The sequence below is a fragment of the Haplochromis burtoni genome, unplaced genomic scaffold (genome assembly GCF_018398535.1).
Source record: "Haplochromis burtoni strain Fernald_Lab_line unplaced genomic scaffold, NCSU_Asbu1 Contig_723, whole genome shotgun sequence".
In the NCBI taxonomy this organism is placed as follows: domain Eukaryota; kingdom Metazoa; phylum Chordata; class Actinopteri; order Cichliformes; family Cichlidae; genus Haplochromis; species Haplochromis burtoni.
In genome coordinates this window covers 7,104-19,543 of record NW_024583084.1, presented here as the reverse complement: position 1 = coordinate 19,543, position 12,440 = coordinate 7,104, and the positions used below count along the sequence as shown (strand labels likewise).

Genomic DNA, 12,440 nt, shown 5'->3' with positions numbered 1-12,440 from the left:
AGTAACATGATTACAGTTGCACCTGCAATGAAAGATTATGTGCTTATGCTAACACCTGAAATACAGACTTTAATATAACCTCACCAGTTTCAATAAATGTGTCAATGAAATGATAACAATGATAAATCATAAATGATGCAACAGTAATAATAAGGATTATGAATAGTAACATAGATTATGAATGTAAAATAATATTTCATCTCGATACAATCCATCCTCCCCTGAATATTCAGAAATTTCTTCTTTCTGGAATGTAAGAACAAAAGTTATTTTAATTGATCAATACTTTAGACAGGTAAAAAATAAACTGAAAAAAAGTCAAGCCAAATATGAATGGGATACACACCTGTGTTGACTGGTGGCAATTCTGATTTGCCAATTTTGCAAGGCAAGATTTGTGCCAGACCCCTAAACAAACTGAAACACATTTTGATAGACTTAATTTAGCTTTGCAGTTCTATTTAAGTGAAGTCGTTTTTTGTCAAAGCATTGCAGTAATGTCAAATGCTGAAAAACAAAACAAAAACCAAACTGTTCACACTTAAGGATATTTTAATGACTACACATACACTGCTAATCCCCCCCCCCAAAAAGGACATCCCAGATGTGAATGACGGAATTATTCTTATTAAATACTTTGTTCTTTAGGTAGTTGAATGGCATGAAAGTGTGTAGTTGAATGTGTGTGGCCTCCAGATGCCTGTATGACTTCCCTACAATGCCTGGGCATGCTCGGGATGAGGTGGCGGATGGTCTCCTGAAGGATCTCCTCCAAGACCTGGACTAAAGCATCTGCCAACCCCTGGACAGTTTGTGGTGGATGGAGTGAGACATGATGTCCCAGATGTGCTCAATTGGATTCAGGTCTGGGGAACAGGCGGGCCAGTCCATAGCATCAATGCCTTTGTCATGGAGGAACTGCTGACATACTCCAGCCACATGAGGTCCAGTGTCGTCTCGCATTAGGTGGACCCCAGGGTCAAACGCACCAGCATGTGGTCTCACAAAGGGTCCGAGGACCTCATCTTGTTACCCAATGACAGTCAGGCTCTCTGGCATGTACAGAAATGCCACCCCTCACCATTACTGACCCACTGCCAATATGATCATGCTGGAGGATGTTGCAGGCAGCAGAACGTTCCCCACGGCATCTCCAGACTGTCACGTGCTCAGTTTGAACCTCCTTTCAGCTGTGAGGAGCATAGGGTGCCCGTGCCGAAGTTGCCAAACTTTGTGTTTTCTGGCAAATGCCAAGCATCCTGCATGGTGTTGGGCTGCAAGCTCAATCCCCACCTGTGGACGCTGGACCCTCAAGCCACCCTCATGAAGTCAGTTTCTGACCATTTGAGCAGACAGATGCACATTTGTGGCCTGTTTGAGGTCATTTTGCAGGGCTCCTCTTGTTCCTCCTTGCACAAAGGTGGAGGTAGCGGTCCTGCTGCTGGGTTGTTGCCCTCCTATGGCCTACTCCACATCCAGGTAGCACCTCCATGCTCTGGACACTACACTAACAGACACAGCAAACCTTCTTGCCACAGCTCACATTGATGTGCTACGCTAGATGAGCTGCACTACCTGAGCCACTTGTGTGGGTTGTAGACCGTCTCATGCTACCACTAAAATGAAATCACCGCCAGCATTCAAAAGTGACCATAACATCAGCCAGAAAGCATAGGTGCTGAGAAGTGGTCTGTGGTCACCACCTGCAGAACCAGTCCTTTATTATGGTGAATTGACTATAATTTCCACTTGTTGTCTACTCTATTTGCAAAACAGCATGTGAAACTGGTTGTCAGTGTTACTTCCTAAGTGAACAGTTTGATTTCACAGAAGTGTGACTGACTTGGAGTAACATCGCATTGTTTAAGTGTTCCCTTTATTATTTTGAGCAGTTTATGTTATGGAATGGGGAATTGAGGACAATCCCAAGTATACCATTTTTACAAGGTCCTGCACCAATGAGGTAATACTACATTTCTTTAATTAGACGTGACCACCCATTAATTAAAAAGGGAGCAGTGTTCATTTCAGCTAGTCTTAACTTGTTGAACTCTATTAATGCTTTTTACTATATACTGTACCTATTCACTAAATGTCTCACCTTTGCACTTATAGCCAAGCCACTTGAGGGAGGAAACCGGTCCCACACACTGAATGCACTTGTCCAAAGATGATATTGTTGTGCACACCAGACGATGATTGTGAAACTGTTAGCAAAATATTGCAACATTTATTTGTTTTGGACAGTTGGAAAGGTGAGGTGTTTTCAATTCAGTTGCAGATATCAACTAATAAACTTCGTCCATGTAAATCACATCACACCCAGGTGACTGCCAAACACACACACACAGCATCCATAAAGAATGATGATAGATTAAATTATTAGTTCATTAAGTGGTACACTGGATTATATTTACCCTTTCAGGCTCTGGATGTTTCAGGTCCAGATCATTGTTTGGTTGCGGCTTTAGGCACAGAGTAAAAAAACAAACAAAAACAAAATAAAAAACAATCCTTCCTTATTGCTTATCCTTGCAGCTGGAACCTATTCCAAATATGATGGGTGTACAATGCCTCTCACCCGAGTTGTATCTGGCAACTACAGCTTCCGCCCAAAGACATCCAGTTAGTGGGGTTTGCTGGACTGGTAATTCTAAATTGCCCATAGGTGTGAGTGTGGTAGAGTCTGTCAATGTGATACCCTGTGACAGCCTGTCACTCCAATTGACAACTGATTCCTTTGCAATCATCCATCCTCTTCCACTTATCCTTATCAGGATTGTGGGGTAGCAGGTTTGGGGCCTATACCAGCTACCATAGGGCAGTACAACCTGGACAGATCACCAGTCTAACATGGAAGGACAAGCATTTGCATTCACACCAAAGGGCAGTTTTGAATCACCAGTTAACCTAACCCCATAAGCTACATCTTTGGACTGTGGGAAGAAGCCAGAGTACACAGCCAGAGAGAACCCATGCACTACAGCAGTAAAAAGTGCCTAAAACAAGTTAAGAAGTTGTATAGTACTATCTATCTTAATGTTCAAGCCTGAGTTTCAAACCATTTCAACATAGAAACAAAGCACATGTAGTCAGTTCTGCATGCTGTAGGTCAAACTGTCAAAAAATACAAGAAGACCCCTCCTAAAACCAGAGTGATGTCACCATGAAGCAAACTTTGACGCAGTCCCCCAATAACAGTGTGGTCCTCCTAAGTCACATTTGGGTGGTTAACACACACACACACACTCAGATGTTATCCAGACTTGCACTTTGAAACAATGAAAAGGACCTACAAGCCACGGTCCATGTAAATCACATCTCACCCAGGTGACTGCCAAACACACACACACAGCATCCATAAAGAATGATGATAGATTAAATTATTAGTTCATTAAGTGGTACACTGGATTATATTTACCCTTTCAGGCTCTGGATGTTTCAGGTCCAGATCATTGTTTGGTTGCGGCTTTAGGCAGCTCACAGTCTTCTGAATCTGGCTGGTCTCAGTCTTCGTGTGTAACAGATAGAAAATGAAGACAAAAGAACAGTAATCTGACAGTTACTAAAAATGCATCACTCAAGAGGATGAATAAACCATTTCACTATCGGCAAATAGCGTAAGGTACACATCGTGCATGAGAAACATTCATTAAAATCTGTCCTAGGTCAATGTTACCTCTTCAAAATCTTGCACTGAAGAAGAATGCATGGCTTCTGAGCCTTGCTGAGGCATTTCTTCATCAAGATCCTGCAACAAAGAAAAGATGGCACAAAGATTAGACCAAGTGCTCTTCTTGCAACTGTACTGGGCAGGCCTGTGCTTCTGTTTTTAATTTGCATGTGTGTGGTGGCTTTTCACTCAAGAAATGTTTTCTTCTGAAAAAAATACTGTCTCATAAGTGGTACACTGGATTATATTTACCCTTTCAGGCTCTGGATGTTTCAGGTCCAGATCATTGTTTGGTTGCGGCTTTAGGCAGCTCACAGTCTTCTGAATCTGGCTGGTCTCAGTCTTCGTGTGTAACAGATAGAAAATGAATATACAGTGCATTTTTGAAGAGGCTTTTGAAACATTAAATAAACTGTATGAGAAAGATAAGTTTCAAGCTAATGTCTTTAAAATATTCACTGTCATGTATAGAGAATTTAAGGCCCTATGATTACAGTAGCATCCCCAGGCTTCTACCTTTCTACCTTTAAAACCCGGAGAGCAGCCAAATGGCTGGTAGGCTTTTAGCTAAGCTTTAGCTTCAGCCAAGTGGAAGCTAAATTGGCTAGTCATTCATATGTATATTAGGTTGTTACCTGGGAATTCTGGAGGGAGGGGAGTGGGGGTTTGAGTGGATTGAGGAATTTCCCTGCGAATCTTGTTGACTGTGCCGAGGATGGTGGTTTTCCGTCTAAGAAGTTTTTGCGCAAGTGAAAGCGATGTGAAAAAATTGTCCGTGGTAACATTTCTGCCCTTGTCTAGGAATGGTTCCATCAGCCTCATTACTACATTTTCAGAAAGTCTCTCCCCAGTGGGACGATTGGGGTCCTTGCCAAGATATGGGAAGACATTGCAAATGTACTTGGATTTTAGGTCGCAAGCCACCCAAAACTTGATCCCAAACTTGTCAGGTTTACTTGCAATATACTGCAGGAAACAGCACCGAGTCTTTGATGGGAAAAGCTGTTCATCAACGGTGATATGTAGACCAGGGTTGTAGCACGTGATGCAGTTGGTGACAAATGATCCCCACACACTGGAAATTGCAGCGAACTTATCAGTCTTTGCTCGATCACTGCGGGTGGACTTGTCATCAAAGCGTAGGTGTTGCATGATGTCTTGGAAGCGGTTTCGTGCCATAGTTCCAATTATCTGTGGGTTTCCCAGGTTTGCTGACCAGCAGTCATTTAGAGATGGAACCCTGTTAACCCCCCGCAAGATGACAATTGCAATAAATGCCATTAGTTCAGGGAATGTGGTGTATGCTGTACAGTGCAGCGAGGAATGCTCAGACCTCTACATTGGAGAGACCAAACAGCCACTTCACAAGCGCATGGCACAACACAGAAGAGCCACCTCCACAGGACAAGACTCAGCAGTCCATCTGCATCTTAAGGATAAAGGACACTCTTTCGAGGATGCCAATGTTCACATTTTGGACAGAGAGGACAGATGGTTTGAAAGAGGAGTGAAAGAAGCCATCTATGTCCACTGTGAGCGACCATCTTTGAACAGAGGCGGGGGTTTACGACACCAACTCTCTGCCATCTATAATCCAGTTTTGAGATCCTTCCCAGACGCCTTAACGCCCACTCACATCCTGGGCCATCTGACCTCAGGAATTCGCATGATAAGGTGGGGCCAGGTTTCACAATGAACACACCCGAAACTCTGGCTGATTGGGACCCACGCCCAGTTTCCCACCTTGGCTCAGGCGATTAGAGGATCATCAGGGGGTCCTTTTGTCCCTCTGTGGGGGGTCACTCCCACTAGGTTTATATCTGGGACTCTCCACCATTTGACCTTAGAACTGAAGAAGCTTCTCGGATGAGAGGTGAAACGTCTTCAAGCAACTTAAAGAAGTCCAGACGCTTTTCTTTGCAAGCTCCTTTGACTACGATGACCTGGATGACTGAGAACCTTCACAGACATACATATGAATGACTAGCCAATTTAGCTTCCACTTGGCTGAAGCTAAAGCTTAGCTAAAAGCCTACCAGCCATTTAGCTGCTCTCGGGTTTTAAAGGTAGAAAAGCCAAATGGCTGCTCTCCGGGAGTTTAATAAAGAGAAAAATAGTCCGTGTGATTACTTTAATCTTTTTTAAGCCATTGCTAAAGGAGTAAAACAATCACCTGTAGCAGCAACGAACTATCACTAGGGCCCATTTATCTTCGAGGAACAAAATTTAAAATGAATCTAACTAAAGAGGCTAGAATCACATTAAACATCAATCACTGTTAAAATTTAGAAACCGAAAGCCATTTTTTATTTCTGCATACCTGCTGATATTTTTTTAGTGCTTTTAGAGGGCTTTGATGTGGCAGCCATCACAATTGCCTGTTTTCCATTAGTACCTACCCCTGTTTTTCCAGTAGGTTATAGTACCATGTAGTTTTTCAGTAACTACTGCACCAAGGTTCCAAGTGATCCAAAGTGATCAGAAAATTTGACATAGACTGAATGCCACCAGGTGGCTGGTCAATGGTGTCACTCGATAAGTTATGAGTGCGCCTCCTTCGTGAAAATCCAAGCCATCATTTTTGAAACTCTGAAATGTTTGAAATAGCGACCAAAATTAACAGCGTGATCCCTGAATTGAACACTAAAGTATAGACTGAGCAGCAGGCATTTTGTCACCTTGACGTCCATGCTTGCTGTGGCATTTATATCACTGGATGCTCGGCTGCATTGCTATAGTGACCCCAGGCACAGTAGGTGATACTCAATTTCAGTGAAAACTAGATGCCCTAAGTCACGTTAAGCCAATTTGAGTAGGTACAAATGTAAAAATGGCTTACGGTATGCAATTTATCAGTTCCAAAAAGTACAATTGTAGAAATACCTTGCATCTCCAGGGCCAATCCGAGTCACCATAATTATAGTCTATTTCTTCGCCTGGACTTATGTCTCTGCTTGCAAATAAGCATAGATGGGGCTTTCCATTGATATTTAATATTTTCATCTTAGCACTTGGACTGATGTGGTTGTCGTTGACAAGTCTGCCTAATGACCCATCTTCTTGAGATGCATCCACACTGTGGGGTTAGGCAAAAAAGTATTACCGTATTTTCACGACCATAAGGCGCACTGTGCTAAAAGGCGCAGTCTCAGTTATGTGTGCCCTTACTGTATTTAACACACACATAAGGCGCACTGGACCATAGGGCGCATACAAGTACCGTATGCGTATTTAAAAATAAAGCGGGAGCAAACCTGAGTTCGGTACCTTACTCACATTTCTATTGCCGGTAATCGTCATCATCAACAACACACAAGCATACAAGTGTGCATATTTAAAAATAAAGCAGGAGCAAAACAAAGTTTGGTACTCACATTTTTATCATCAATCAAACCCATCGAAGTCCTCATCCTCTGTGTCTGAATTGAACAGCTGCGCTAAATCTCCATCAAACATGCCAGGTTCACTGTCTTCACCGTCAGAGTCACTTTCCGTGCCGTGCGGCTCCTCGGAAACGATGCCGGCTTTTGCGAAAGCTCGAACAACAGTGCCAGCAGACATGTTAGCCCAAGCATCTACAATCCATTGGCAAATTGTGGCGCAACTCGCCCGGCGCTGCCTTCCACTCTTAGTGAAACTGTGGTCTCCATCGGTCATCCATCGCTCCCACGCCGCTCGCAGCCTTACTTTGAACGGGCGGTTCACACCGATGTCCAGCGGTTGGAGTTCCTTTGTCAGGCCTCCCGGAATGACAGCAAGCTCACAGTTCATTTGTTTCACTAGTTTTTTCGCATCGGCTGTGAGATGGGCACGCATAGAGTCACAGATCAACAGCGATGGTGATGCGTGGAAAAAACCACCTGGTCTCCTTACATACACCTCCCTCAGCCACTCTTTCATCATTTCCTCATCCATCCAGCCCTTTTCATTTGCCTTAATGATGATTCCTGCTGGAAACTTCTCTTTAGGCAAAGTCTTTCGCTTAAAAATCACCATAGGCGGCAGTTTCTGTCCATTAGCATGGCAGCCAAGCACAACAGTAAAAGAAGACTTTTCATACCCCGTTGTGCGTATCGCTAGCGTGCTGGTCCCCTTCTTCTCCACAGTGTGACTCACCGGGATGTCAAAAGTGAGCGGGACCTCGTCCATGTTTGTGATGTGGCTGGGCTGGATGTTTTTGTCGCCGATGTGTTTGCTGCAGTAGGAGCGGAAGATGGCCAGCTTTTCCTTATAATCCGCTGGAAGTTGCTGCGCTACCGTAGTCCTGGTCCGGATGGAAAAATGGCACCGTTTCATAAAAAGTGAAAGTGAAACTGCTTTTAGCCGAATGGTGACCGTCGAAACGCTTCTCCCGCTCGCTCTTTGCTCGATGATCCACCGCTCGAGTCTTTCCTCCAACTCGAGCCACCTCGCCTTATGTCCGCGGAAACTCAGCTGCGTTTTCTTGACCTGCCGGAGCTTGTTTTCCAGCTTCCTCCATTTGCGAACCATCGATTCGTTAATCTTAAATTCTCTCGCCGCTGCTCGATTTCCATGTTCCTCCGCGTAGCTGATGGCCTTCAGTTTAAACTGTGCTTCGTAAGCGTGTCTCTTTGCCATTTTCAGGGTTGTTAAAACAACGATGTCCTGCATAATGCACATACCTGTTCTTTTATACAGGTATGTGCGATTGTCCCGGTATATACGATCAACGCCCACACTTCACCCTTTAACGTTCTCATGGTGTTCTCTACTACGTCCTCCTTACAACACATAGGGCGCACCGCGCTATAGGGCGCGCCGCACTTTTTGAAGAAAATCTAAGACTTTTAAGTGCGCCTTATGGTCGTGAAAATACGGTAGCTTAACTAGTTTTTGTTAGGAAGCTTTTTTTTCATAAATCAAAAGCAATGTGTAATTTAATCTTAATCAAACTACACTGATATAATACGCACCACCAGAGTTTTCCATCAAACTTGAATTCAAACATGAACACCTTCAGGCTGTCATGATAAACTCTGTGTCTCCGCTCACATTCTTCTTTTGTTATGAGTTTACCTCTGTATTCCAAAAGGAAGTCTCCTTTTTGGAATGGAACAGTCGTGAAAATGCCCCGACCTGAATTGCAGAGGCATACCAAGTGAGTGACAAAAGACAAAGTGACAAACTCCAAATCTAATCCAAACTAAAGACCAACTTACCTTTGAAGGCATTTATGTAGTGGATATCAAGTCCCAGTTTGTCCCTTCCAGCAGAAACATGACAGACTGCATCCTCCCGTGGAGGAATGCGTCTCCTTCGCATGTTCTCCTGTATGTTTTGATTGGCTGTATTACCAAAGCATATAAAGTATTACGATTATTGTCATCATTGTCATTGTAACCCTGGTTAACATAGCTATCAATAAATAAAAGCCTGTTATTAAAAACAGTCATAAGAAATATATTACAGGTGATAAATAGTCAATAAATAGATCATAATGGTTAGAAAATTCATTAAAAACATCAGCAATGATATACTTCATGTTATAGGATTTCATTTGTGTTTAAAAACATGTTAAAAGGGTACAGAACTTGCTAATTCATGGTGTTTTATGTTAATTCAGGTAAAATGGCTAAAATATGTGTTGAGACTTATTGTGAAAGGGCACGCTGCAGCGTGACTCCTGTGATAGCCTCACCCAGTCGGGTTGTTCCTTCTTTTTGATGCTCGAGAGGGAGAAATGCAGACAGTCCTTGCAGAGCTGCTGCTTAAATGAGTGAAAAAATAGTAAAAACAAGCCAGAGATCTACATAAAGCCATTTTTGTACTCTGGAGAATATATTTTTGTTTTTCCGACCTGTCCTTGCCTTGGTGACGTTGTGAACATAACCGAACGGGACTTGGTGAGTTCAGAAATTGTATTTTATTTCATGCAAGAAATGTTTTGTTGTATTATATTGCTCATTTCATGCAAATGGAGAGCCAAGGTAGCAGATTTATGTTGTTTTATGTTAAAAACGGTGGATTCGTGCTTAAACCGACACACAGGCTGTACTTCAAAAGGCCTTTGACGGTGTTTCAGCGCGCCATATTGGCGTCACCTCATTTACGGCTAAATAAGCTGGAAAAAACGGACTTTGACTGTTATTTAAGGGCTACCCGTGTGTTATTTTCGAATGTTTTTTGCACTTTATTTTGTTGTTATGGTAGGCCAAGTAACTCCTAACACGGGTTAGCCCGCTTTATCGCATTGACGCGGTTAGTCGTCAGCCCTATTTTATTTACTCAATGACAAACGCTGGGCCCGTTTTACTTCTTCAAAGACTAACTAACAGTCCATAAAGCATAAATTAAACCAGTTTAATATAGGCCTGTGCACCTATAATTTCATATAGTATTAAAGTCATGGTGCATTTTACATTAAAAAAGGCTTACCTCTGTGTTTTTAATCCGTCTTCGTATTGCCGTCGACATATACTTGTTAAAGGGCACGCGCGAAAGTTTCCTGTAGGTACCGCCCATATATATAGCCTACCAATTACAATGACTTCCGGCCGTGTGTATTGAAAATGTGTATTAAATTGCAGTACTTACACACATCCACTCTAACTCGAAACGTCGCTGTGCAATACATTGGAATACACAAAAATCAGGTGAGGGGTATAGGTGGACTTTTAAGAAAATCAGAAAATCTTTTAATTATAGTTTAATAAATGAATTTACACTACAGTTTAAGCAAATACAGGTCAAAAGATAAACAATGGCCTCATAAGAAGTAGAAAAAATTATTATTTAGACACTTAAAAATGCATTTACAAGTCATGTTTTAGGGGGACACATGAATACACAGCAAAAAGTCGAAATGTCCCCGGAGCCCAGGTACAGTGTCAGGTCAAATGTCCATCCATAACACACACACACACACACACACGCCAAGTAACCATTCATTTTACAGTGGTCTAAAGAGCTTGAAAAAAAAAGCATCTGGACTTCTTTAAGTTGTTTGAAGACATTTCACCTCTCATCCAAAGGGCTTCTTCAGTTCTAGGGTCAAATGGTGGAGAATCCCAGATTTAAGCCATGTGGGAGTATCCCCCGGAGAGAGAGACAATGGACTCCCTGATGATCCTTTACATAATCACACGAGGCAAGATGTGAAAACAGGTGTAGGTCACAATCAGCCAAGGTTTTGGGTGAGTTCACTGTGAAACCTAGCCCACCTATCCCATGGAGCCACCTCCACAGTATTCTAATTTTTTGAAATCCTGTTTTGGTGGGTTTCATGAGCTGGAAGCCCAAATTATGTACAAATAAGAAACCAAGTACTTGAAATCATTTAAGTTGTGGGCCCTGAATCTATAATCTATAGAAGTTTATTTATTTCCACAATTCCATTCAGAACATTAAACTTTTCCATGGCATTCTAATTTTTTTGGAAAGGGTTTGTATATTGCTGCTGTGAATTTAATAGGTCCTTAGTGTCTCTAAATAAATAAGGACTGTATGCAAAGATTCTACATATTTAAGTATTTTCATTGAGATATTTTTCTTCTTTACTAAACACAAAAACTGACAAAATCTTTTTCCACTTTCCAGGAATGAAATATTATCTATAAATGCCAAAACCTTTCTTTCAAGCTTTTTTATTGTTTTTATTTCTGGTTTAACAAAAGAAAAAAAAAAAAGGAAAAAAAAATTCACAGCATGTACCCAAGCGTCCTCTTTTTTCCAAGTCACACCCAAGTGCACTGACAGCTAACATGGAGACACGAAGAGACAGTTAAGTTGGATCAAATTAGTGAGCCAGTAAGCAGATGTGTGGTTGACTACCCTCTCAGCAATGGGTAGAGGTAGTCGCTGACACTTTGGTCTCCCAATTAGGTGTATTTAGAAGAGTAAACATGCAACTGGAGAGATAATGAGCCCACCACGGTTCTCTTTTCTGACCCGTCTCACTCTCCAAAAAGGAGAATGAATCAGTGTAATTTGGCAGTTAAATAAATATGAACTGCTGAAGTGTGACAGTACAGCCCGTGTGAACAGGCCAGGTCCTGTTATTGTTGTTTGGATGATTTTTCCCCTACGTTGTCTGCTTAATGTTGCATTCAAATAATTCTGTGGAATGTTTGACAGCAATAACAATGACTAACACGCATTTGAACTTGCTTAAATCCACATGAAGTCGAGCATTTTTCTGAAAGATTTGGTTGCTCACCAGCTATTGTCCACATGAATAGCTGAAGACTTAAAACTGCTTTATCGAGCATTGAAATGTCTGTTGAAACAGTGCTGTTGACTTTAACAATGTTTCTTTGTTCAAACAAAGTGCTGACCTTAAAATGTATTTAAAAAACATTCATTATATTCCTATGAAAGAACCATTTTTATAACATGCAAACTGCACTTAAGGCAAAATACACTGAAACACAGCTGAGTTAGATTCACACAACTTATTCATATTCAATAAACCTGAGCATTGTGTTGATAAAATGTGACTGAAACATTAATGAAATAATTTGTGCGCTTGGAATATTTTAACCTTTCACAATTTTTTGACTTTATTCCAACACTATTCAAAAATGTCCACCCCAATAATACATTGTCACTTAAATACTACATGCTATCTTCATACGACATGTTGGTATTATATTCTAGTACTAAATAAATAATTATCCAATAGAGGCCTTATAACAGATTATATTAGCCGTGTCCAAATTCATAGGTTGCATCCTCCTGAGGACCCGGCCTTTGCGGTCTACGTGACTTATATATCATGGTTAACCTGAGTAGCGAAAGACCGCGGGGG

General features: G+C 41.8%; 1 protein-coding gene across 1 annotated transcript; it reads right to left on the bottom strand.

Annotated features, from left to right (window-relative positions):
- Nucleotides 1–208: 208 nt before the first annotated feature.
- Nucleotides 209–9,023, bottom strand: LOC102312611 (the record flags this gene model as incomplete). The annotated part of the gene is given in 9 exon segments (XM_042215455.1): nt 209–246; nt 347–417; nt 2,102–2,207; nt 3,422–3,511; nt 3,680–3,751; nt 3,926–4,015; nt 6,557–6,749; nt 8,608–8,770; nt 8,854–9,023. Coding segments are annotated over 9 exon segments (926 nt in total), but the record flags the coding sequence as incomplete, so codon positions are not given.
- Between the last annotated feature and the right edge of the window lie 3,417 nt (nt 9,024–12,440).